The following is a 27,095-nucleotide window of genomic DNA, read 5'->3' as shown; positions in this document are numbered from 1 at the left end:
TGGAACAGGCTTTACACAGAACAAGAATCTTAACGCCTAGATAAGAGCTGCATTTTTAGTATTAACAACGATAAAAAGGCTGGTTATAAATTTGTACTGCCCATTGAAGTGAGAATTCCTAAATCTAGCAGCTGTAACGAAGTTAATTCTTACACTGATAAGGAATGAGAAAATGCATTCAGCTAAGCAAAGGAATTTAAAAATGATTTATCAGTGCAAAAAACCTGAATAGCTGATCGTTGCACATGTCCTGACACATAAATACAGAAACATTTTAGACATGAATGCCAAGAATAATCCCAGAGCAATTCAGCCCTGTGCAGAGAGCTGGGCAGATCTTTTGAACTACCCGTGGAATTCCCAGAGCTGGGTGTCTGCACAGTGTGTTTCGGCCTCTGGGAAGAGAAAGGGCAGTCTTGCAATACACACCATTTTTGCTTTGCAAAGAGAAATAATGACAAACCCCATCTGTTTCTTACAAACATATAAATTATTTTATTTACAAAGCCATGTTACAAAAAAAAATAATAATAAAGCAAAAAAAACAAAAAATACAATCGCTCACTAGAGAATATCTCCAGGCCCGGTGTTGAACCATGGCAGTATCAATCAGATACATGTTTGTTCTGTTTTTCCTTTTTTAAACTGTAAGCCATAGAATTTACTATTTACACCTACTTTAGACATTTATTCTGCTTACAATTATCACAAGCATGGAATGAATTCTATTTGATACTGCTAATACATAAAGGTGCAGGACAAAGAATGAAAATACTTAGTGTTACAAAATATGGATTGTAGAAAAGAAATTGGCTGTACAAGTATGGCATTTTTTTTTTTTCTTAGAATGATTGGACATGCTTTCTTCAAAAGTCTTCTGGAAAAGGTTCTAAAATCTGTAGTAGGAAAGCACAATATAGCAGGTGCAAATTCATTTCTGTGCAACAACAGTTATTTAATATATCCCATGACTGACCAGCTATGCAAAACCCACAGAGTTTTGTTAAAGTGCCATGGGTCAACAGCATAACAAAATATAAGGTGTAAATAGAAAAATTTCTTTTTTTCTTCTTTTTTTTTTAAAACAATAGTTCACTGAGAATCAGCAATAATAGAATATGCTGTATAAACTATTCTCTACAAAGGTCGATCAGCACTATTTACAATTGTTACATCGATACAAAAGAAGGCATACAAGTTATCCAAGTCGCTTTTTATGGCTGACGGGCCTATGCATTGCGTATGTGTAACAACCAAAGCTTCTGAGCCTCTATTGCTGGAAACAAATCACAAGATTTTCAGGCAAATGGGGAAGAAAAAGAACTACTGAGTGAATGCTACACTAAGAATGCATTATAGGCTGGTCCAGTTTGTATCCATTTTTTTTTTTTTCCCAAACGTTTATTCCATTTCACTTCGCAGGCTAAAATTTTCGATACGTTTAATTAAATAATGATTCTCTGATGATGAAAGAACACCACGGGATTTTTACTTCGTGCTTAACTTTCCCGAAATGCTGTCAGGTGTAAGCCAGTTGAAAACAAAATTTAAGCAGCATTCAAAGGACAGGCTCCATAATTCAGCTTTCCAATTAAAAGATGCATGGAAACAGCTAAAGCTTCCTAAAACTACAAAATTGCTCCTTCAGTCACTGATTAGCACTAATTCTCAGAAGCAACCACTGAATCTCACAACCACTGTTTTCCCTCAACAACTAGAAATAGCAGTTCATTGATTACAGAGGATGACTTTGTTACTGAGATTTTTAAAATCCTGCAGTTTTATAACTCAAAATAAATTAAAAAAATCAACATAGTACTGCTCCTAAAACTGAACAAGACAAAAATTGTGCAAAAATAACAAAGATATGTACACATTTTTCAGTCTGAAGAAATGTACAATAAAAACATAATTCAAAGAACATTTTAAAAATATAAACATTGCTTAAACTTTCCTAAGTTTCATACTGTTTCTGAAACTATACCGGTCAGTTAGCTCTGAAGTATAGCAAAACATAAATTATTACAAAATTAACACTATAAAAATTTATTTTAAGAATATTTCTAAACTTTTTTTCAAAGGGTCTAGCCTTGTTTATAATTGCTTAAACATTTTTAGTCTTAAAATTTGCCTTAAGCCTTCTTTTTTTAAAAAAGAAAGTAGTAATAATCTCCCTATTTGCAGTCTCTCGCCTTTCCCCAAGATGTAAATAAACCAGCATATAAGTGCACTTTTAACACTGTAGAAATAAAAATTAACTCCTCTGTACTATTGTTCCAGTACCTAGTATTGGCTTCCTGATTATAAAATCTATATTTTATTAAAAAATTATTCAGTAATCCTATAAGAAACACTGTCAGTGCAATTCTATTAATGCAAGCCAATCTGCTCAACTCCTGTCCTTGCAAACCCAAACTGTTCACTGGAGCTATCAAGTGCTGTGTTCTTAAGGGTCTGGAAATCCCACGGGATATGGGGGATTTTACACGTTGAGCCCCTGATAACAGTAACTGCAGTTTGGTGCAAAACTCTGCTATGCATTGATCGAAGTTTAGGTTCCTTAAGAGCCTGTTCCTGGAAGAGGCTGAACACTCAGAATTCCCACTGAAATTATTAAATGCTGTAGGTACAGAGCACCAATCAGGATTAGTCCCTAAAGTTGCAGTGCCCCAGCTGTTTGCAAATTAGTAAGAAATGCACTCAATTTTTATCCATAGGACAAGCTTAAATACAGAATTACTGTAATTTTTATTTAATGAAAAAATTTGGAGATCCTTTAAATAAATTCATATCATGATCTGGATTTTTTTTTTTTTTTTGGAATGTCCACTGTGTTCTGGTAAGGAAACAAAGGGAGCATTGCAACGCTAACAGCTTTAAAAGGCATGAAACATAACCAAGCAGAACGCACAGATCAGTGGCAAATACAAGTGGAAAAACTAAACAAATCACTATTACAGTTTTCTGTAAATTTAATTCTCTTTAAAACCACAAATTCATAAAAGGTTAAATCCATCTGCAGGACATAGAAAAGAAAAACCCTGTGGAGTAGGGCTGCTGAGAGCTAGAGATTATAGGCTGGTTCCTTTTCCTTGTTATGGAAGAGTCCTTATTCTACCAGTCCGGTTTGATGTCTTCTAAAAGAGAAACCAGAGCCAGGTTCAAAATCACACAATGTCTTTTGGTATAAAACACTTCAATAACGTCTGTGTCTGACAGTACGCAAAGCAGGAACTTTTTTCAAGTCCCTGAACTCAGTTTTCTCCCTGTTTACTGACTACATTAGACCTTTAAGAAAAGGAACTGCTTTGAATAAACAGCATATTTCCTTTTGGGACTGTCTGATTTTTATAAGCTTTGGTGAATCTCACGTTCATTAACTTGGTGTATCATTACAAATAAAGAGCAGCAATTAGACGACAACTCTGAAGAATCTTTTCCTCTACACAGCATGTTTTCATGCACAAGGAATCCTCACACAGCACACACGTTGTCACCTTCCCTTAATAAAATGATCTAGTTACTCAGTATTTAAAAACCACCGCATACTGAGGTCTTGAAGTGTTAACACTTTCAGGCACCTAAAAGCACTATGAAGACAAAAACACTTGATTAGTTAAAAACCTGGAACAAGGATAAAATCTGGAGAAAACAAACTTTCAATACATAGTTTATATTAGCACAAATAAAAGACTGTAAAACTACCGTTCCATTAATGCTTTTTAAAAACCAAGTAGTTTTTGTAGAGAAAAGTAGTATTTTTTCTACTGAAGAAACAACAGTTGGAAAAACAGGCATGCTTTTATGAATACAGTCCCTTGTTAAAGTCTCAAAGAGATGCAGCAACATTCAAATGAAACATTAATTGAGAACAATCCGTCTTAGTTTAACCTGGCTGAGTTTAATGAGATGGGAGAGAACTGACCAGCCCACAACAGTTATCACGGGAACACCTGAGTGCACTGCAACACGTGGAGCAAACGACCGAGAGAAACTACTCCTTTGACATCAAAACAATGACAAGCCACCTTGGACTCACAACTCAATATTGAGACACAGCCAGTTATGGGTGGCAGGTGACCCTCAGCACTGCCTCGTGTCCTCTCGGCTCTGACTGGCCATCTTTGGAAGGCGATGGGAAGCTTTCCCAGTGGGACTGCACACAGGCGGTCACAGCTGCAAACATGATTGGGTTTACAGCCTAACACAACTTCCCAAATGCCACATTCTCACCAGGCCACTCAGCCTCGTGATGAGTTATGGACCCCCCTCCCTTCTCTTGAGAAACAACCACCTCCTCCTCCCTTTGGCTCCCCCTCGGCACCAGCAGACAGCCCCGGCAGGTTGCCTGGCCAGGGAACTGCTCCATATGCACCTTTAGCTTGTCAGCTGCAACTGCTTCCAACTGCATGGTTAGAAGTCTGTTGTTGTGACGTATTCATGAAAACTTGCCTGATTTTTCCAACTGTAAACCTCTGGTGTATAGCAGAGATTGTCTCTCCCTACAGACCTTGCTTCACTTGGACTCCCTGATTATCACGGTCATAACAACAGTAACATTAAAAACAAGACAGCTGATGTTCCCCAGTTATATCTTTACTGGTACAGCATATACTGTAGATCCACTTATTACCTAATTATTAACACCCTTATAATGGAATATTATAGCACAGTTTAAGACTGAAATTTTATACAGAGACTATTTCATTGCTAGACTGAAGATAAAAGCTGTCAACAAAGCAGCTCAGATTTGAAAGTGACCAGCATTTATTAAATATGGAATCATTATTCATGGTTCCAAATTAGTATCCTGTGTTAGTTAAAAATAAAAGTTTAAAAACTTGATTTTCTTTTGTATTTGTGCTCTAAGCTCCACATTCAACTACCAAACTGACAGAAACATGCTTTTAAAAATAAAGAGTTTGTGAGGCATAAAACAAGAAAACATTTCTATTTTTGACAAAGTTATGAAAACTGGCAGCTGAAAAGCTCTGCAATAGCCTCAGTTTACATAAGGCTGCCACAAAATTAATGTTTTGTACTCTTAGGTTTTCCCCATGGGATCTAGGCAACAGATCCCAACAAGTTCTGCTCCCGGGCAGTGTGTATGTTACACTAACACAGCAGCAGGAGGTTAAAGCAAAAACAGTTTTATCCCAAGTTTGTCAGTGGCAGTTGGACGACAGTGTCTCACACAGGAAAATGCCAGGCCCTACAAATACGAAGAAACTTTCCACTTTTCTCCCTTCAGAGTATTTCTTCCATACATATACTGCTTTGCATTCAGGACTGAGAGAAAAAAAAATACTGTTTGGCAGTTCATCTGAAGAGTGATTCAGAATATTTTTAATTGGGATACAGTGATGGGTTATCATTACTACAATCATTGCCGTTCTTCTGCCGTGTCTACACAGCAGAAACTAAACAGCAGAACCATTTGGGATAACTACTCCTGTATAATTTAGCCAAAATATGAAACAGAATTCTAAAACAGACTGGTTGTACACAAAAATCTTCTGGATTACTTGTGACTACCCCTTTTTGAGGTGGGAAACCTTTTCCTATTAAGGAACTTGATACTGAATTCTTGATAAAGTACTCAACTTGGAGCGTCAAGTTTTATTAAAACAAATAAACTAGTGTTATCAGTTCCCCAGACAGATGAGGGTTGGAGCATGGGTCAAGCACCTGTTCTCACAAAAAAGCTATTAGAGCATTTATTATCATTACCCAACTCACAGCCCGTGTGATAAACAGGTATGGTGGGAGTGCTTAGGATTTCTCACAGTCTAAGAAGGACTAAGATTACACATGGGTTGGTTATGCTTTCAGATTAGTTTCTCTGAATTGTCAAGTGCCCTGTCTTCTCTGTCCTGTTTCTGTCCTCCTTTTGCTGCTTCATTTCTGGCCTGTTTTCAAACGTTGTCTCTCCTATGCCAGTCTGGGGACTCTGCTGAGCCACCTCGCTCAGCAGGAGAAGTTGGACAGGAAAACCCCATCAGCTCAGCTGAACCCTGCACAGAGAGCTGTTGCTGCTGCTGCTGCTGAGCTTGTGTCAGCAAAGCTACAGCCAGGGAGCAGCACATGAGCCAACCTGAGGTGTAGTGCAGGTGGTGAAAAACAAGCAGAAATTTGTAATTCATAAATCTTGGAGGGAAAAATAGCTAGAGAAAAATTACATGACAGGAGAAATCTAATATTAGTTCACCAAAAGACAGCTTCTGTAAAGAACTCTATTCATAAAGAAACTGTATTTTAAGGTTTTACAGTATAACATATTTCAAAACCTCTTACGGACTACTTAAGTACACTGTTTATAAAGCAACTTACTTGTCTGTTGTGTACTGGGTTTGATGTACTCGAAGGACTGGATTGTGACAAAGCTACACTGCTATTTTTTCCAATCTGAAAGACATTAATTGAGCAGTATTGAGAGGCATATTTGTCAGCTGAATGCAGATGCTGGTGATGGCCTTCCCTTTCCTCTGTAATGTGGCACTAATTGCTTTGCATTTTGAACACTGGTATTTTGTTATTGCAAAAGATACACTTCAGATAGAATCATCATTATCTCTCAGAGCTTGTATACTTTGAATAAAGTCTTAAAAAGAACATAAATACTATTACAGTTCAGAAAACAACATATAAGACAGTTGCTGAGGGAATATAGACTGTAAACCCCCACCTCTCTAGAATGAAACTTGTTTCTCTAGTGCCTGGAGTCACTTGGAGCAACTGGTCAGAGAGCACAGAGTGCATGAGGTCACGGGTTCCTCCCCAGGGGACCTTCCCCAGTCCTGGGCAGTTTAAAGCAAGTGGCCAACCACCAGAGCATGCCCTAAGTTATTCCACTTTCTTCTGTACTGTATCTTCATTTATCATTGCTCAATAAAGCAAACATTAACTGAAGAACCAAACTCCAGAGATTCACCTTTGCAGTTGTATCGATTTACTGCGGCAGAGAATTTCCCTGGGAATGTGTGCTAATTGTAGTACACGTACATACATTTTAAAAATACTTAGTTATAATAGGTTTTTCTACAGTGACCCATAAACGTGGTGTAGATATTTCTGTTGCAATACAAAAAGGGAGACAGCTGTTGAGTCAGAGGAGCAGTTCCTCGGGGGTTACAAGGCTGATAAAAATTAACCATGGACACCTGTCTGCAAATGGCAGATAACTGGAGTGTGAAGAGTTATTCACAAGGTCACTGCAGTTCAAGTAATGTCAGCTTAAATCATTTGATGGAGAGGCAGCAAGGACCTGTCTCCTTAATAGTGAGAAATGCAGTAGCTGGTTTCTTACTGACTCGGTGGGGCTGAGGCAGGGCCTTCACAAGACCAGCCTTCTCCTTCCCCTCCTCAGCATGGTTTGTTACTTTGCCACTTCACATACTGAATGAAAGGTAGCCTCTGTCTCCCTCCCCACATCTGCCCTTTCTCAACAGTGACTGTTTAAAACAGTCTTCTCTGTTCACATTCTATCCAGAAGAAATGTTTAAAGATTTTATTTACAACCAGTTCTGAAGGCGCTCCCGTGATGCACAAAGATTAACAGGGTGTGCCTCTGCCCATCCTGTTGCCTTTAGCTTGTTGTACTGCCTGCCACAGCTGTTCTCTAGGGAATAATATTCAATATGCAGATCTTGACTAAAGATACACAACCTTGTACCCTTCCCAGCCATTCAGAACATCATGGCACACGTGCAAATCTCTAAATACACCGTTTACAACATTCATAAAACCCTTCATAATGTCCTCCTCTCAAATGGACAAATAGTCACTAGGACACTGACGTGCTGAGATCCTAGAATCATGAGAGGGAATATTCTAGTACCTCTTTAGGCTTTCATGCAATCAGTGCTCCTTCCACCAACAGACTGACTCTCTAGGTCAGACAAAGGAGCACAGCTCTGCAGGACCATGTTTGGCCTCAGGCACCATCTCGCCTGCGCTCCAGGACAGAGGGGCCATTCACAGAGTCTGAACAGTTACAGCACTCCATGAAAATAAACACAGATTCCAAGATGTCTTGGGTCTTGAATGATGGGAACATCATTTCAAGATTAGTGTGAGGCCAAAACTCAAATCCTTTTTTTTTTTTTCTCTCTCTTTTAAAAATAAAAGTATTTAAAAATAAATGGGCAACACTTCCAGTTACTATCTTCCAGTTCAGAGTTGAATTAAATGAAAAAAAACTATACCATAGCCTATCACCCTTTTTAAATGTGTTTCTAGTCTTTAATCTGCCCTATTACATCAAGGAGCAGGAGCAATATTTTACGCAATATCATTTTTTTTGGGTGGGACTTTTACTGTGATTGCATTTCTAGAATACAGCAAGTCAAACAGTACAGCTTAAAAGGGAATTTAAATATTGTATTCTCCAGAGCTTTAATATTCACATGCAGAGTACGTAATACTATTTGACCCATATGCACAAGGGGGTACAAAGTCCATTTATTTTGTATTGCATACAGTATGCTTGTCACAAAGACAATTAGCCAGTTAGACTTCTGCAATACAATGAACTCCATTTTTCCTCCTATTTTTGATTCCTACTGTAGCTCCAAAAAACAGCAGTATAAGAGGAAAGTGTGACCAGCTATTACTTATATACATACACATATATGCATGCATACATATATATGTATGTAGGCACCTGTACATATATATAAAACATTATGTTTAAATATCTGTATATTGCTACACTTATTACAAATATTTAAGCTTTTATGTAAAGAAAAAATATTAGTCAGAATTACATTTTTACAAAAGTTCAGTAAATCCATTCCGATTGATTCTTTGCAGTTTATTTACTTCTATTACTGTGCAACATGATGAAATACATCACAAATTGGAACAGGAATGACCCACAGGAATAGATTTAAACCCTAGGAGAGTCAGAATTTGAACTCAGAACCTCCTACAAGTAGCTGTAAGACTTCCTCAGTCTGCAGGAGCTACAGATAACAGTCTATGTCCTGTGAAAGGATGATACAATTCATTTCCTACTACCTATGTTTGCATCGAAGTAACAATTTCTACTTACTTTTTCTTCTCATTTGACACCATATACCTCCGGGCAATTTGATCTTTTTGGGCACACACATATTTCAAAAATCAGATGTGTGACAGAATGAAGAATTTAAAGCATCCTCTGCTGACTTCAGTTACTTAAAGATCAGTTCTGAATGAAGGACACATTTAAGAGGCTTTCAATAGAAAGACAACACCACTACCCATTTTAAAAAGCCAAACAAGTCATCTCTGTTGCAGCTCTGCTGGAAGCAGGAAAAAGAAAATATACCTGCTAGGCCATTTTTTGAGACACTCATTCTGTCTGCTATACCAGCTTTAGGATTCATTTATTCCTTTTTTCCACTCCCATTTCTGCCTGCTGGTACTTAGGGATTGCCTTGCTCTTACCATCTCCTTTTCAAAATTCCATTTAATGCACAATATCCTTAGAAAATGAGAGTTTCACAACCAAAAAAAAAGTATTCCTAAGCTGCCTTCTCTGGACTCTCTGAGGTATTCTATTTTCTATGGCTTTGTCTTCCAGACATCAGGGCCAAGTGTTGTTTTCTGTGCACTGCACAGCACTGGCAGGTTAGCAGTACATTATTACAAAGATTGTATTGGCAGTTTTCCCATCAAATTTTACTTTACACATACTTTTGTCCTTTTATAGCACCACTGAAAGAAAGGCCAAAGACCTGTTGCTATTCATAATGAAGCACGCGTGTGTAACGTCATCTATAGTGCTGACTTCAATATTCTGAACATATGTACACTACAAGGTATAATCAAGTGTCCACTAAGCTCATCTGGTTAAGACCTTAGTTTCTTCATTTTTCCAGTTTTGAACAGGAAATGGCATCTGAGGTCAGGTGCCTCAGACTCTCCCCAGGAGAAAGGTAGATGTAAGTGTTTTACAGAAGAGAAATGAGCAGACTTGCATCACATTAAGAAATGAATCAGCAACAAGTTTGGGAAAAGAAACAAACAGAAATTCTGACTCTCATCTTCCTGTTTTAATGATGACAATTCATTTCAGAGAGATGAGAATTAAGAAAAGAAATATTTTCTAAAAAGTATTCATTCTGGACACTCAATTTGACTTTCAGAGATACAAATGGCTACTTTATTAATTGAATAAAAAATCTCATAAAAATATTTTGAGAAAGTATATATATATAATTTTTTTAGCTTTCAGAACATTTACGACTGGTACAAAACAAATACAAATACGTTTTTGTATTAACCTAGAAAGTAAGTTGTGTGATGAAAACCAATCTGAAGCAAACATAGGATTCTCATTTCAGAAGGCATGAAACATTTCAAGGAAGTCAGACATGATCTGCGAAAAAATAACTGGAAGAGTCCCTTACCTGCCGAGAGATGGAGCTGCTTGTAGGATCTGGCACCGCAGAAATAAGGTTGGCAGTGCTCTTTCTATGAACACTATTCATACCAGGCATTTTAGTGATTTTACAGGCTTTGCTACTAGAACTAGAGTTTTTACGTTTTTTTCCTTCTGATTTGTCAAAAGAAAGGGGTAGAGAAGACACTGCATTATGTGCTCCCAGGGAGTGGTCCCCTGAGTGGTGCACGAGAGAAGATACAGACAGATTAGAAGAGTCAATACTGCTCACTACCATGCTCATGTGTTTCACTGAGTCTGTTGAACTACTTGATAATGAAGTCCGTCCTGAGGGCTCCGATTTGGCACTGAGTGGGCTTGTTCCGTTATTGGTATTGTGCACAGACACACTGTTATAGGAGGATGCAGCCTGATAGGAGTTCAACGTTGAACTGGGGTTCAGGACACAGTTCTTTTTGTGGGACCCTGAAAATGAAGATGAGGAAGATGTTTGCAAAGATAACGAGGATGATGATGACGACGACGATGACGACGACTGCGGCTTTTTCTTTTTGTTACTTGAAGACTCATCACTCCGAGATGACAGGTCTTTCACTTTTGAGGATTTGCTGGTTTTTGTTTTGGGTGGCTTGTGGGATGGGGAAGGGATGACTGCTGGCACTGGTGACACAGCTGATGGCGCCTTGAAAGTTGAGTCCATGATACTTAGGCTTGCAGCCACATGAGGAAAAGCTGTAGTGTGTGACATAATGGAATTCGTCTCTGCCGTTGTCACAAAGGCTGCATTTGATAACATGGCTGATGTCATTATGTAAGAAGAAGTGATTCTTGAACTGATAGGTGTTGAAGGAATATACACCGCACTGGGGTTGCTGAAAGGCTGTAAGACTGAGGCTGGAAAAGGAGTGGAGACATGTGCTGCTGGAGAAGGCATGGGACTATCTGCTGCAGGAGGAATTTTCCTAAACAGAAAAGGAAACAACAGCAACAAAAAGATATTTAGATACATAAAAAAATTCCATCCAAACAATGCAGAAAGGAAACAATTTCTGTGAAGGACTAACTTACTCAAAAAGGTAAACCGAGTTAATTCAAATTTTTATTTCTATTTTACTAATCAGGTATAGCAATTAAGTGCACATTATTACAATTTATTCACTTTATTACAAATTTAATTTCCTTTTTTCCTCTCCTATTTTACCAAACAATTAAAAAATGCGAATAAAATGCCTGATGGTGGCACCTGTAAACATCTTAGTCACTACATTTCATTCATTGCATATGTTTTGCTTGAAAGGTCAAGTTGTGGAACAGTTTCAATACCAATCTAAGCTCACAGGTTAGATTTGGTCAAAGTAGCAAATGAGCCATTCTGGGGGGTTGTGAAGCACTTAATCACTGAGCTTAAGGAGGAAAGCTCATCCCTTTCCAAATGCAGTGCTATTTCCAACAGCTCATTTGAGAGCTGGTTGGACAGGATTAAATAGTGAATTTATTGATTAATTTTCACTGATATTGAAAAATTGACAAAATATTAAACAATGCCTGATAAGCTTTATAAATAATTGAACACTCTTCTGAGAATAAAATCTAATAATATTACCTGTGAAATTAGTAGAATGTATTCAAATTCCTTTCCATTCAGCCATCATCTTCTATTATTTTATCTAGTGTGGTGTTATCAAAGAACCAAACCTTCATAACGTCTCTTGGAAAATTATCATGTGAGCTTTTCCCATTATTTAGACTAAAATTTAATTCACAGTTTAATCCTATTTCCTTTGCTAAGAAACCATACATCACCATAACTCTGCCCTTGTTATCCTCGCTACTGAAACCTTTCCAGTTTGTAAAGGCTTACTCTTGCCCTCACAGAAGTAGGATAAAAGAGCAGCGCTGTGTGTGCTGTTTCATCATAAATCAAATCCTAATTGCCAGTGTTCTCTCCTGGTATTCCTCCTATGGACACTGTTGGACAGAACACCGTTTATGGTGCAGTTACATAAGGGATTACATCCAGTCCATGCTGCCAGAAACGAGGAAGTCCTACTGCCCGCCACAATGCAAACAAAGCTGCTTATCAGGACCGTTCCTCAGGTTAGTTTTAGAGAAGGGCCAACAATTCCTACCCATCTTTGTGAAGTACTTTGAGAACTAGGGATAAAAGTACTTTGTTAATGTTCTCAAAACACAGCCTTGGCCTCCCTGTACCTCCAGCCACAGCTGCAGAGCTGCACTAGCACCAGCTGTAAAATACCGGAGTCACACACACACCTGCTCGGGGAGCACAGGAAAAGGTCAGTCCAGAGGGATGAGGACAAGAGAGGAATACAACAGGGGTAAAGCACCGTCAACTTCCTGTGTTATACAGACAAGTCAGTACTGCTGGAATTCATTAAAATATTAGAGATTATGTAAACAGCTAGAATTTGGGAAAACATTTACAACTGGATTTAGTGGAAGCAGGATAAGGCCTATTTATTTCTTGTATCGAACAACTACTGCAGAGGTTATTTTTGTTTTCTGTGATCGGAGTGGTACTAATAACATGTTTGCTCAGATGCCTGACTATCTTTTCTCCTGACAAAAAAAGCCAATAGATAATAAGTTTTAATCTTCCTATTAAAGGAAACAAAAATATTTTCATTTGCAGAAGGCAACAGACACTAGCTAACAGCCAAACTGACAAAGTAGAAAAGAGGAACCTCTTGCAGATTGAGTGTGATCAGTATCTAAACAGACAAGAAACCGGCCCTTTTATGGCAAATCCAACCATTTCCAAACTATGTCTTCTAGCACAGTGGCACTGTTACCATCAAGTTACCAGGTCAGTCAGACAAACCAAGCTTTAGTGTTTAAAAAATACATTTAAATAAAAATCAAACCTTGTTTATCTAATGGCTGGCATCCAATAAATATAACACAGTCCTGATAATAAACAGTGACATGAAACACTGCACTTTAGAGTTATTACATTGGAAGAAGAATGCATATCTGCAGCAGAATACCACCCAAAATCAATCCTATCTGCAGATGCCATGAGTTTTAATTTTTTTTAAAAGAAGAATTAACACCTATGTTAGAAGACTAGTCTGTTTTAATGTATTGTGTAGTCAAAGCCCATAGTGCTTGGAACCTGCATGTGTGATACAGAGATACTTCAACAGTGAGGAATAATCAGAATTTTAAGATCCCAAAGGCAATAAGGACACTATGGACTAAAAGACTATTATAGTCCATCTTACAGACAAATGTGTATAGAGTTCCTTATCTTACAACACATGAATCTAACAGAGCAAATGATGAATGGATGATATGGGGGCATGATAAAGGTACAAAAATCTAGGCAAAATCCAGGTTTAGATGGACAAAAAAGAGTCCTAAATCTATCAGAAACTTACACTAGAATAGGAGATTGTTCTGCTGGGCTGTGTATTCCTTAAAAGAAAAGATTTGTACATATATTACCACTATGCCTTAATACAGAGGTAATTTTACAAAAGCTGCCTATGGAGCGTTTAATTTAGAAGTTCTACAGGTTTAAAAAATGTTAAAGTACCCACCAAGTGTAAAAATCCCACTTACTTCCACATCTGTGAGTTCAAGTGTTTTTCTACCATGGAGTTCAGTGCGAATCGAAAATGGTCCCATCTTCTGTCAAAGACATAGTACCCTCTTCCCATTAAGCGACTGCCATAGGAACAGAACTGAAAGAAAAGGTATTTCAATGTTGCTTACAAAAATGTATTTCTACATTATAAAATATTTATTGATAGATCAAGGAAAGCCGTTGTAATTTGTATCATGCATCTAAAACATCTGTATAAAGGTGTTATACTACAGATAGTATTTATGCTATGTGTATAAATAAATAAAAATTATGAAATATGTGCATAATGTTTCAGTGTAAAGTGTATTTCAAACTTTGCTAATGAGTCAATGTCAGAGAAAATGTAACTGCTGAAGTACTTTAAAGGTGGCAATGTTGGTTAGTAATACTCTTACTACCCCAGAAAGACAAGTTATTGCTATTCTGTGCATACTAAATCTCATAACTGCATAACAGCAATAAGAATATAACTGAAGAGGGAAAAGGTGCAACAGGAACATCTTTAGTGTGTATTTAATAAACAAACCACAGACATTTCAGTAAAACAGTAAATTATCATCTATGGCATCTGTGCCACAAGAGAACACAGGATACACTCTTCACAGTGCATGAAAATCATCTAGAGGAGTAGTAAATATTTTGAGAATTCTGCAGAGCTCAGGAGTAACTCCCTTTGGAGAACTTCCTGTGAAGTCCTACCACACTGAAATGGTATGATCAGGAATCTACCCTTGCTTCAGTTAAGTCTAAGTGATCTACATGATGTAGAGAAAAAACCTTTTATAAATCATCCTCAGAAAACAAGACAGCTCTCCATCACACAAGGGACCAAGTCACAGAAATTCTGGCTGAGAGCAGAAGCACTGATGTGGTAGAAAAGCATCCACTTAAAGTACTTTTCAGCTTAAGGGACAGCAAGTGCCGACTGCAACTGTTCATCTCAACTCTGTTTCATGACAAGGTTAAACAGGTTAATTAAAACCACCACCTATGTTGATAAACTAGCCTCACCTCCCAGCGAGCTACCACTAACATCAGGTGGAACTGTGCTGGAGGTGATTTACTCCATCTTTTCTGACTTCACAATGATATGGACTAAGAACAGCTGCACTACCAGTAACTGCTTCAGTCGAGAGATGCTAAAATTTCAGAGAACAGACGACTCAGTGGGTTTGCCTTGAAACAGAACTAGTGTCCTAAACCAAAATGGCTACTGACAGCCATGCCTCACTGATGAGGCCTCTACAAGAACTGGCTGTGCTTAGATTACTTTTTAAATTGTGTGGGCACCCATGCAGTGAGCCTTTAGTTTTTAATTCACAGACAAGCAGTCAGCAAAAACAAAGTAGAATACAAGAGTACCAAGGAAACAGGAGATTCCTGCATATCATAGTACTAAATGGACTATAATAATATTGATTTTCTCTGTAAGAACCAATTACAAAATTTCATCTGACAGTCATTTAACGTTCAGGTTATACTTTTTTCTGGTGTCTGACAGTAACAAGTTGTCCTTTGCTCTAGGGAATATAAACAATGCTACAGTTATCACAGCGTTTGTTTTAGTCTGCATATCACACGGCAAACATGTAAGTGTATTCCTTGGCTCAGTTTTTATGAGATCCAACTCTTTAGAAGTTCAAGAGTTCTTCCATCGCATCTCGGTTTGTACAGCATAAACAAATTCACACTGCAGAGATAATGCCACAGAGTAGTTCATAGCACTGAGAATGAAATTTCTCATTAACACAGGAGGAAGACAAAACCAGCTGCCAGAGAAACACATACTTGAGCCACCACCAGAGCCTTTCCATTTTAGATGAATGAAGCAATAGCTTATAAGTCCACATACACTCACATAAATGATATTTAATTACTGCTTTAAACCGGACTACAAAAATGTACTGTACTAGCCCCCTGCTGCAAGGTACAGTTTTGGAAGAACTATGACAACATAGAGATTTATCTGTTCATGTCTCATTTAAAGCAATGCAACTTTCCTCAGTTTAGCAGAACTATATCCAAATTGTAGCCTATTGAGAACTAAAACGACTAATTCTAAAACTAGAACTCCTGAATTTCTGCTGCTCATCTTGCCCTGCAACCAATCTGTCATGTGTACTGACCAGTCTTCTCCTCCTATCTTATCCCATCTGAACAATTTTCTATTAAATGTATTTGTACTCTATAGGACAGTTTTCAGAATGTAAGGTCCTTATTCCTTACCTTTTTACTAAATTACTTTTTTCTCCCCTCTTTAATTACATAAGAATAATGGCAAGGCATGTCAGAGACAGACACATACCCCAAGAGGTCTGGGATGGTGTCCAGAAAAATGACAGTCTAATTTTTCAGATTCTTCAGCTCCATCCGCTTCTCCTTCATCACTGGACAATCTGCTCGTTATATCTCCTCCCATGGAAGGCAGTGGCAGTTCTGGTACGTACCCACTGTGGTTTGAAGAACTGTTGCTGTTTATGCTATTTGCAGATGAAGGTCTAGAAGGAGAATACACATTTAAATCATCAGTGTTCAAAGGCTCTGCAAACTTACCTGCTGGCACCAGGCAGCAAAATAAATGATACCAGAAATGATCATGTAAAGAAGGGCAGTAAAAGATACTGAATAGCTGATATTAGGTCTTGTCAGAAATACATCATGGGGTTATCATTCACATTAGCAGAAGCACCTTTGTATTGCCTGGAATTTTAAATTTGCCATAAAGTTCGGTTTTAGATCTTGAGAGGAGCAAAGTATACGGAATACGTAAATAAAAATCAGATGTGTAAAATTGTCTTACAATGCACCATCACTGTGCTACTTGATTAAGTATCCAGTTATGAAGTTATATTTCATACCAAAATCCTAATAGCCTCAGTGTACTAAATTTAATAAAAATGTTTAGCTGACACCCTCTGCCGCTAGATTAGTGGGTGAAGTAACTGGGAGAAGCTCTCACAGCATGTAGGTTTTCTTTACCCTTGCCTAAAATCCAACTAAACAAAGTAGGAATGCCTTTGCATCACAGGATGTGATGCCTTTCAAAAGTAATTTGGAAACAAATAAGATTAGAAGTGGGGGTGGAAAAGGGTCTCAGTTACAGACCAATACTTGGTCTATATAACTAATATGTATGGAGATCTCTGAGGCTGAAGGAGATGTCCACATTGGGCAAAATCTGCAGATGATCTTCGGTCTCATGAATTCATGGTCTCGACGCACAGCAGTCACTAAGCCTGTGGACAGGTGCCCTCTCCTGACCCGTGCAGGGATTGCTCCTGGATAGCATCAGCTGGGAATAACTGCTGCAGCTGCTGCTGCAAGGGATGGATTGTTCCAGTGCTCTGCAGCCTTGAGGAGAACTTGGCAGGGTCAAGCCAAGCCACCCGCAGTGAACCCAGGGAGCTGTGCCTCAATGAGCAGGGAGCACTCACAGAACCCCTTCCAGCAGCGGAGCCACAGGCTGGGCTGGCTCCCAGCAAGGCTTTCCTCTGGCACGGCTGCTTGCAAAACCAGACAGGATGACCCAACAGAGGCACCCCAGCAAGAACAGAAGTGTAGGCTGTACAAACACAACAAATGACTGCTAAAATCCTCCTCCTCGTGCACCACTATCTCTGTAATTTCTTCAGCTGACTCTCATGGAATTGCATTCCAGTTCTGCTGCTTTGACTGTAACACCTACTAAACCCCATGTCTGCCTGTCTGTGCTCCTCTCTGTGTAAGGACTCTGTAAGGTCACCCTTTACAAGAATTAGGCAGATTCACACCAACTTATCTATGGGTATTCTTTCATTGTCCTTTCACTTAAACCCTCCAAGGCCCACCTCTGCCACTGTAGGAATAAAATTTCATTAGGGCTTGGTGAATCGAAACAGCTGTCTCTGTAAGACTTGAGAGAGCAAATACAAGAAGCAACTCTTTGAAATAGGGACTGTCATAATACAAAAGCCCCAAAATGAGCTTGACCAAGGCTTCTGCAAAGAAATGAATGATAAATCAATATAAATATGAACAAAACCAACTAATTTAGCTCTATACACTCCAGCCCAAACTAGCACCAAAAAACCCCCACAAATAAACAAAACATATGGGAAAGTTTTCCAGAGGATAATTAGAATTCAGCAGACCAAATACCTCACACTTTTTGTTTTTTGTAAAGCGATGCCTTCAGAAGTTTGCACTGTCTTTCTGAAGACTATTTTTGTCTTTTATAAGAAAAGTCTTCAAAACAAGGGAAGACATACTATGGACAGTTCCATATCAGTAGTTTCAAATCAACACTAAATTACACCTTTCTTTACAAGAATTCCATTGATGTAATTGGCAAAGTATTTGTAGAGAAAAATTCTACGTAAATGTGCAGAATTTCACCTGTACTTCACTAATACCTGCAATGATTCATGTTAATAGACTTTTATTCCTAAATGTGCCAGAATGATTTGAATATAAACTTTCCTAATTATTACTGACCATTGTAGCCAGAAAAAAAAAAAAAAATTGCAGTTAGTCTGAGATTCTGAGCTGAAGGTGGACACTTCTCCTTACCTCATTCCCAATCAGACCACAGGTTACTATGGACAGATTTAAGTTAATAAGAGCTAGCTGAAGTTCTTATATTTAGTATGTTTTATTATGCAGTAGCCTAAAGAAGCACTGAATGCTTATAAAATGAGATGTATGAAAGACTAAGAATTTTCTTACAGCGCCTTCAGAATGCACCATTCCACATTGGAGAACTGCTTACCTTGGAAGTACAGAATTTGGTGGTCTAGATTTTGCAGGAGATGTTACTTTAGATTCTTGCCCAGAGTTCACTGAGGATCCTGACAGAGAGTCTTGTGCTGGTGTGGGCTGGCTCTGATAGCTTTCCCTTGCAGATGGTGGATGCTCTTTGTCTTTTGCGACTTCTTTTTCCCTGGATCGAGCTTTGTGTTCAGCTAGAAGGATGTCAAACTGTTTTTTACGGCCTGGAACTGCTCGTCGATGATTAAGTGAATGAGTCTAAAAATAGGGTGGTTAAAAAGCATTTGTGTGTGCATGACATTGTTTATGAGTCCTCTATACTTCTGATACACCATAACTCTAAAAGATAAAATCTACTTCAAACAACTTTAGCCACAGTTATGGAAATAAAGCTGCTACTCCACATTATCTTTGATAATTTATGAACTCATTCTTAAGAAATGCCAACATCAAGGCTAAAATTACTTTTTGCAATAATTTTCATATAATAGAGACTACTGACTTACCTTTTCCAGACAGAAAATAGAATTCTGGCAATTTCAAGATATTAAAAAGTAACATCACTGTAGCTTTTAGCTTCCAATGAAAAACTGATTTCATTGGATTGAAAACCGTGAATACATTTTAAAGTGAATTTAACTGATCATCTCTACTGACAGGCAGCACATACACATACAAATGTTCATTTTAACTGTCTTACATTGCTGCTGCTTTTTGACATGAGAGTTACTACTATCACAAGGGCAGCCTCCAATTCATTATACAAAAATACGTTAACTTTTTTTAACTTAAAACTGACTATACTTCAACACTGTTGCACACATGAACCAAAAAAGGAACATTTAAAATAACACCTGGGCTTCTACATGAAACGTTAATGCTTTCTGCATAATAAAATGACGAGAAAAAAATATTTTTAGAACTATCAGTGGAATAATGCAGATGCTCTGGTTCAAAGAAACAGAATTACTCAAAAGAATTACCTGAAGACAGCGTCTGAATACCATACCCATTGTCTGTAAGACAGGAGCAGGTATGACCTCTCAAACTACTGTGGTAGGATTTAAACTATAACAAAGCATCTGATATTTTATCTTCTAAGAAAAATACCTTGCAGGTGAGCGATCTTGTGCAAGGTTTCTTTGTTTCAGGATCCAGTACTCCACAGTGTTTATTTGGGTCAAATTCTCTTTCTGTTTGGCGAGGGAATGAAAAAGGAGAAAACACCAGATTATTACAGAAGTTTTAACCAGAGCAGCTTATAATTTTTGCCTGATAGAACTTACTTCAGGCCCAACCTGAACCACTGATCCCTACCCAGCATGCCTTACAAACAGTGCTGTGTGCCCCACTCATACAGTTGTGCATTTTTTTTGTCCTTGCATGTTTTAAACTGTACAGAGCAGGATTTCAGCCACAGATTTCATGGCAATAAGTCTGTTTACAGTGCTGTACTCAACGGAACGGCCCAAACATAGGACCAAGCCAATGCCTTGCAACTTCAGTTCCCTCTCTAACATTGCTTCTGAGGCCCTATATACAGTACATCTTGGTCCTGGGCTGGGCTAACAACACATACACAACACATGCAATATCACAAGTGCTTTGAACAACATTTCTCTCACATACTTAGAAATTCTAGAAAACAACACATGGTGTTTCCAAAGTAAATGCAAGATTACTGGTGGCATTTAAAAGACAAAATTTGTCTAAATTTGTCTCCTAAATCTGTATAAAAATAACATGTATGTTAGTTTATATTACCCTAAGTAGAGGGAGGCGTGGAGTTTTAAGTTTGCAGAGATTGTGAGAACAAGGCATTTACATGAGTTCTACTCATGATTAACATTAAAAATGCATTAAAATTTAATATGCTGTATTTGCATATTTAATTTTCATTAATATTTTAGTATTTATATACCATAGATGGCATTACCTCCTTTAGGTTATGTTAATATAGTCTTAGGGTTTCCACTAAGAGCTGTAACAAAACTATGGACATACAATTTTAGTTTACGCCACCCAAACCCTAGCACTACCTTCACACACCTTGACAAAAAGTGTGGTCTGATTTGCAGACTGGTTTGCTTTTGTTTGATAGGGGAATATAAACTATTTGCCAAATCCTATTTTAACTATGCAGTGGTGTTACACTCAGATATAATAAACATCCTGTGCTCAAATACAACATTTAATCAGAGAATCTAAAAATTCTCTACAAACAAACAAACGAGAGCTAAGAGAAAGACAGTGATTCACAGCTGTGTTACAATGTTATGACAGCATCACAGCAAGCAGAACAGCTGGAAGAAGAAAAGTGAGGCCAAGTAGCCTATGTTAGACAGCAACTGTGCTCCAGATACACAAACACTAGCAGTTTTATGTATTCTGCTACATGGACTTAAAAATGCTTATGCAAACATTAAATGGTTATTCTACTGACGTATCAGAAGAGAAATACCAAAAAGTGAGTTTAGAAAAAACAGCTGTCACAGTTTCTTGGTGAAATCTACAAAGGGATTGAAATACGTTGTAGATTCTGTGGCATTTACAGCACAACAGAAATAGAAAAGTAGTTGTGTATGATTCAATATAATAAACATTTTTTTTTACTTAGTGAATGAAAACAAGTGTTTATGAACCAAAAGAGTTAATTACTATGTTCCTATTGCAGACTCCTGAAACACCCATCTAAAAATCTTCAATGCAAATTAAAAAACCAAACTAAATAGACTACATGGACTAATAGATATGCCTTCAAATGAAAAATCCTGAGGGCAATCATAAGGCTATGGAAAGTGTTCTGAAAGCCACCAAACAAGGACTGTTTTGGATCAACAGGAAAACATATTTCAAAAATCAGAAGCTCTCCAGATTAACTTGTCGTTTAATGTCCCAACCAAGTAAAACTTGTAGGACTGATTACATAGCAAAGCCAGTTATTATGAAAACATAAACAGATAAAGTGAACATAAGGAATTACAGTCAGAAAGAGTAGAAGCCTCCACCTTTGACTGAACAATAAAATAATATGCTTTCTCTGAGAAACAGAAAATACTGAACAAAGAGGGAACCACTTCTAACTGAAGCATGTGTGGCTGTTCTAGAGAAATCATGAACGTCTAATTGCCAGCTACAGACATGCCTAGTTTGGGCAACACACTAAAAGAAGCTTATCACCTTCTTAGCAATAACTAACTGCAGCTTCTGACTACTTCTGTATTTGGAAACGTGTGGTGTAACAACCCCCAGACTCCTGTGCACATGCACAGCTCGAGAAAGCTGTTTCTTTGGAATGGATTCCACTTCCTCATGTTGAGTGGACAATGTAAAGAGCATTTGTTATAACCTCACTGAAAGAAGAGGAAGGGCCAAAACTGAACTGTCACAAACTCCCGTTTGGTGTAAGCTGGGCATCATCATTCTTTGACTTCACCCAAAAAGAGCAAGAACTAAGGAAGATTTAGGAAAAAAAAAATTTTTTTTTTTTGCACTTTGCTACCGGGAAACACTGATCCACTTATGCTGGGCAGCTACAGACTGTCTTTTGTGGTTCGGCAAGCTGTTTCCTCTCTCTCACCAAGGACAGTGCTCCTGAAAAGAGGGCAGGTTCATTCATCACCAAAACAACCACCAGCTCTCAGCAAAATAAAAAACAAACTTCAATCACAGTTGGGGAAATGGTGTGAGGGAGAGTAGAGGTTGCTACAAAGGGAAGGAAACAGATGTAAACTCGCCAAACTTATTAAGGAGCTTAAAAAATTAACATCTGTACAGCTCCAGAGCAGTGGACTGAGCGAAACCTAAATCCCCCAACCACCATTTCATTCTTTTAACCTGAAATGAATGAAATTATGCAATATCTAAACTAATCATCTCATTGACCTTCCAAGATCTTTTTCTCAGCCTTTGTATAATCCTGTATAATAATGGAGAGGAATCCATCATAGTGACACACAATCTACAGGCAATTCATCTCCAGCGCTCTCAGGACTTCCCCTGTTTGCATCATTGCTAAATTATTGCATTGCTGCATCAATACTTGAGCCAGTGGAAGTAAGACTGAACAGATTGTAAATCTGATAATGACAGAGGAGCTGTAAAAAAATCTCAGTTCTGTGGATTTGTTAACCATATAAAAGTAAACACATGCCTATCAGAGTGCTCAATCAGTCCTGTGCAGAAATTCCCACCAGGGAGACGTTCCCTAGCCTGGAAGATACTGCAAGTGAGAGCTCAGACAGAGAAGAGCTCAGGAGTCACCTCCACAGAAAAAGCCAGCAAGCTGAAGGAAGGCTGAACTGATTCTCCTTTATGAACACATCTCAGCAAGGACTTGTACAAAAAAGTACAAGTATCACCTACAGCCCTGCAGAGCTACGTGGTGACATGAGGAAAACCACTCTCAGTTTCAACTGCCCAAGGAGGAATTCAGAATTGATTAGCTAAATTAAGTATCTAAGCCGTTAAAGGAAATAATAGGTTAAAAGGAAGCAGTATTTTAAATTAATTGTAAAATAGAGAGAGTTTTTATTAGAATAATAAAATTGGATCTTAGAAAGTGAAATGTAAGGGTTGAAGCCAAATCTTAAGCTACTTTCTTGTAATATTTTTTCATTTTGTGAAATACTATAAATGAACAATGGTTCTATCTTCTTATACACCACCTTTAACTAGTTAAGAAAGCGATCAGTATACTGAATCCTTTCAGGCAATGGCATTGTTCCATGCCCCACACAGCCCTAGCAAACACCTCGCACTGGACTGGAATCCAGTCAGAGTAGCGGTACCATAGGCTAACTGCCAAATTTGAGAAAATGAAAAAAATAAACCTGATATTCAGGCAAAAAATAGGGCACACTCATTAACTGGAAATGAAACCATCTATCTTGTACAACTTATATTTGGTTCATAACTAGTGCACATTTAGAAATCATGTGAACTAACTTTGTGCCAAAGTGACGATCCAGTGCGGATCATGCTGCCATTAGCAAAATTAGCCTTTCAGTACACACAAGAAGTTCCTGCCCGAGTCACAAAGCACTGCCAGCTGATGAATAGACCCGGCACAGCTTCTGGAGCTGTAAACTCGAGTCAGTTACTTTTGCTTTAAAAAAAACATAAAATAAAATCCCTAAAAACACTTTGTTTCCTTTCATTTGGAGCAAAAACTGTTTTCATTGCAAATTCTCTACTTGCTGCCCTACAGCTGGCATGGGTCACCTCCAGGGAACTCCACAGAAAATAATTCCTCCTCCCAGTGGATGGCAACCTTTCTAATGGAGCCTCTGCCCTCCTGCAATGTGGCTTTCTGTGCTTTGGTGGCACGTTTGGATCGGGACCACACACCCTCAAAGCTACTTTGCCTAAGGCCATCCAGGGCATTTCCTATTTAATGCTGCTTCCTCAACTCCACTGTCCTGCCTTCCTGAGAAAAATCAAGAGCCCCATGCTAGAAATGTCTCCACTCCTGTGTGAATTGCAGAGGGGTAAAGGTGGAGGGGAATTACGGCTTTTAAGACTTCCCCGGTACTTCCTGTATCTTCATAGAATTTTCTAGTATCTAAAACCAAGAAAAAAGATTCTTTAAAAAAACCCATGACTTGGAGGATATTCCAAAGTCTTAAACCAATTCAACTTGATAATGACTGAAGTCACCCAACCAAGGCACATTTTCTTTTGTTGTAAACAAACCCAAATCCCATAATGGCTTGAGGAAGTCTTCTGCCTTTCTGTTTTAATGAATTTACTTCCTGAAAGATTTATATTTGGCTTGTTGACCAGCAATTTCAAGCTAAACAGAATGTGTACTTTGCAAATACTTTACACATGCTAAGACTGTGAAAGCTTTTTTTTTTAATATATGCAAACTAGCATCTTACAGTAAAAAAAAAAAATCAAACCCAAAACAGGCTACAGCATTTTATTAGCTATATTATGAGCTATAGAAATATTAACAAAGAAAGACAGACTACCTCAACAGATGAACTACATCACTCACCTGAAAGTCTTTTGTAAGGCTTGTTACTGCTTTTAGTGCCATTTTGGTGTTTCTTGTCTATTGATGGAGCTACAATTCCTTTGCCGTTCAGAATCTTTTCTGGTGACGGTGGCACTGACTTGGATGTCAAACCAGCTTTAACCAGAGTTGGAGCAGGTATGGTGGATGAAGAGGCTGAGGAGGAGGTGATGGTGGTAGTGGTTGCAGAATTCATTTTAACATTGGCACCATCTGCCTTCACTAGGTTAGGAATTTTCTCTAGACTGACTACTGGAACAGGAACGCTGCAAAACCAAAGAAAAGTCTTCAAGTGGTATTTTCCGTACCAAAGATTTACAGTTACTTAATCCCCTTCCACAGATCTAAAAAGTTTGATGCTAGTGACACAACACAGTATCTTAAGACCAGACTAAAATGAAATACTTGAGACCACTATTGACTATTTTTGTTCAATCAAACAGTTACAAAACCAGGCCCCTGTAAAGCCTGGCAATGTAGAAAATTAGGAAAATCAACCTTTGCATTTTTGTAAAAATCTGATTCCCTACTATTCATAAGCAAAATCAGTATTTGGTACTAAGCAAAACATACCCCTTACAAATATGGTCTCATGCCTTTAACACAAGCACATACCAGATATGTGTATGCTGTACTAAACTCACCATGATAACGAAGCAGTTTGCTAATAATATTAATATTTTTAAACAAACACAAAAATAATTCATTTGCTCAGATGTGTCTGAATGACATACAAGTTCTGGAAACAAGGAGAAAAGAGATTTTAAGCATAGACATCTTAACAGCAGTCTCTTTAAAAATATTGCAGTCCTCGATGACTTGAGCATTACTACAATGTACTTTTAATAAAATCTTAGGAACTCAAAAATAAAAATTCCCAATAAAATTATTAGCTTAGTTGGCCATTTTCAGAATAAAGTTTGCAATAACTAACTTACTCCTACTTAACTATCACCACAGAATATTTGACAGTAACAAATGTTACCTTCTCAATTTGGCAGCAAAAAAGAATGAGACAAGTGATTTCCAGTTCCAACAGTATTCTAATATTTCTGGGTTCTATCTGCATGAGGAAATATCCAACAATGATAGATGCTTTTTACCTACTCAACAACTCCAGAATTGGATGTCTTGTGACTACCAACTGATATATAAATTATATACCCCTCCTTACTGAAACTAATGCAAATAAAGAATATTGCACAATTGTATGGTTAGGGGCTTCCCCGCATTCACAACTGACATATAATTTCAGTCTTTTGTGTCTGAAAAATGGCACCTTCACCGCACCTTCCTACAGATGGAAGGATTAACAGGTGGGGAGTTTTTACAATCAGAAAGACATGACTTTGAGATGACATTCTCCATTGGAAACATCAAAGCAGGATTCAAAATAACTCAAGTCTTCATCTTCCTGGGCTCCTACAAACCTCTGTTTCTTTGTAACTGCTGAAGAGAAACAGAAAGTGTGGCGTGTGTGGCTGGAGTGGACTCTTCCACGCGCTCCAATCTTTCGTCTACGCATCTTTTAACATAGGAAAATGTATGAACTTTGATATAAACAATAAGTATACACAACTACTAAGAAGATTTAGGCACCAAGACATATTCTGGAACTGGAATTAAATTATATGAAACTCCCATATCCTGTGGTACCATAAGGGGAGCAGTTAGTTAGTCAGAATACAGATCTGACTGCAGTGAGATGTAGGTCATTGGCCAGTAATTAAGCAAAAAAATGTACCTTACTCACAAAATCAGAACTGCATTAAGTATTTCAATGAATGCAAACATGTAGCTATGAAAGGGAGGATTTGATCCTCTACTTTTTTAAACTGCTGAGAATTTATTACTTACAAGGCAGGCAAAAATTGTAAGATCTCAGTGTAGGAATTAGGTTTTTTTCCTTTAAACAGATGGCAATTACATTTTCTGAAAATAGGACAATCTTACTCTACATCCAGTAGTTTTACTATATATAAACCATGTAAAAACATATGAAAAAATCTTCATGCTCAGTTTCTAAGATCTACCTTAATTCAAAGTACTGATACGCAGTGAAAAGGTCAAATGCATTATCTGGACTAGTAGTAAAGTATGGTTAATAAAAATGAGAAGGGATTCTCTGCTTTGCTGCGTTCAGAATCTCAGATCCCAAGGCCCATATGGATGGATCGCTGTGATAATGAAAAACACCCGGGGGGTGAAGATTTTTGCTTTGTTTTGTTACAGATCAACAAGTGAACCTTCACTATGCATTTCATTGCAGTGTAAAAGGAAAAATAAAAATACTCCAGTATTTGAGGACACATGAATTTACAATGCTCCTGGCA

At 37.9% G+C, this 27,095-nt stretch overlaps 1 protein-coding gene across 6 annotated transcripts in view; it reads right to left on the bottom strand.

Annotated features, from left to right (window-relative positions):
- Positions 1–471: 471 nt before the first annotated feature.
- ATXN7L1 (ataxin 7 like 1) overlaps positions 472–27,095 on the bottom strand; it is a 116,204-nt gene continuing 89,580 nt past the window's right edge. For 4 of the 6 annotated variants that reach the window (XM_027890083.1, XM_027890088.1, XM_027890087.1 and 1 more), the window contains 8 exons: positions 24,745–25,028; positions 19,854–19,936; positions 18,745–19,001; positions 16,303–16,495; positions 13,973–14,094; positions 10,395–11,349; positions 6,331–6,405; positions 472–3,137 (listed from right to left, as the gene is read on the bottom strand). In XM_027890083.1, coding sequence (XP_027745884.1) covers positions 3,096–3,137; positions 6,331–6,405; positions 10,395–11,349; positions 13,973–14,094; positions 16,303–16,495; positions 18,745–19,001; positions 19,854–19,936; positions 24,745–25,028 — 2,011 coding nt within the window. In that variant the 3' untranslated portion in view covers positions 472–3,095. Of the gene's footprint in view, positions 3,591–6,330; positions 6,406–10,394; positions 11,350–13,972; positions 14,095–16,302; positions 16,496–18,744; positions 19,002–19,853; positions 19,937–24,744; positions 25,029–27,095 lie in introns of all 6 variants that reach the window. The other 2 variants (XM_027890084.1, XM_027890085.1) reach the window with 2 other exon arrangements.

Source organism: Empidonax traillii, unplaced genomic scaffold (genome assembly GCF_003031625.1).
Source record: "Empidonax traillii isolate 1590-97213 ecotype Southwest subspecies unplaced genomic scaffold, ASM303162v1 scaffold277:size2070623, whole genome shotgun sequence".
Lineage (NCBI taxonomy): Eukaryota > Metazoa > Chordata > Aves > Passeriformes > Tyrannidae > Empidonax > Empidonax traillii.
The sequence above is the reverse complement of the archived record's forward strand: the minus strand, read 5'-3'. Positions and strand labels throughout refer to the sequence as shown.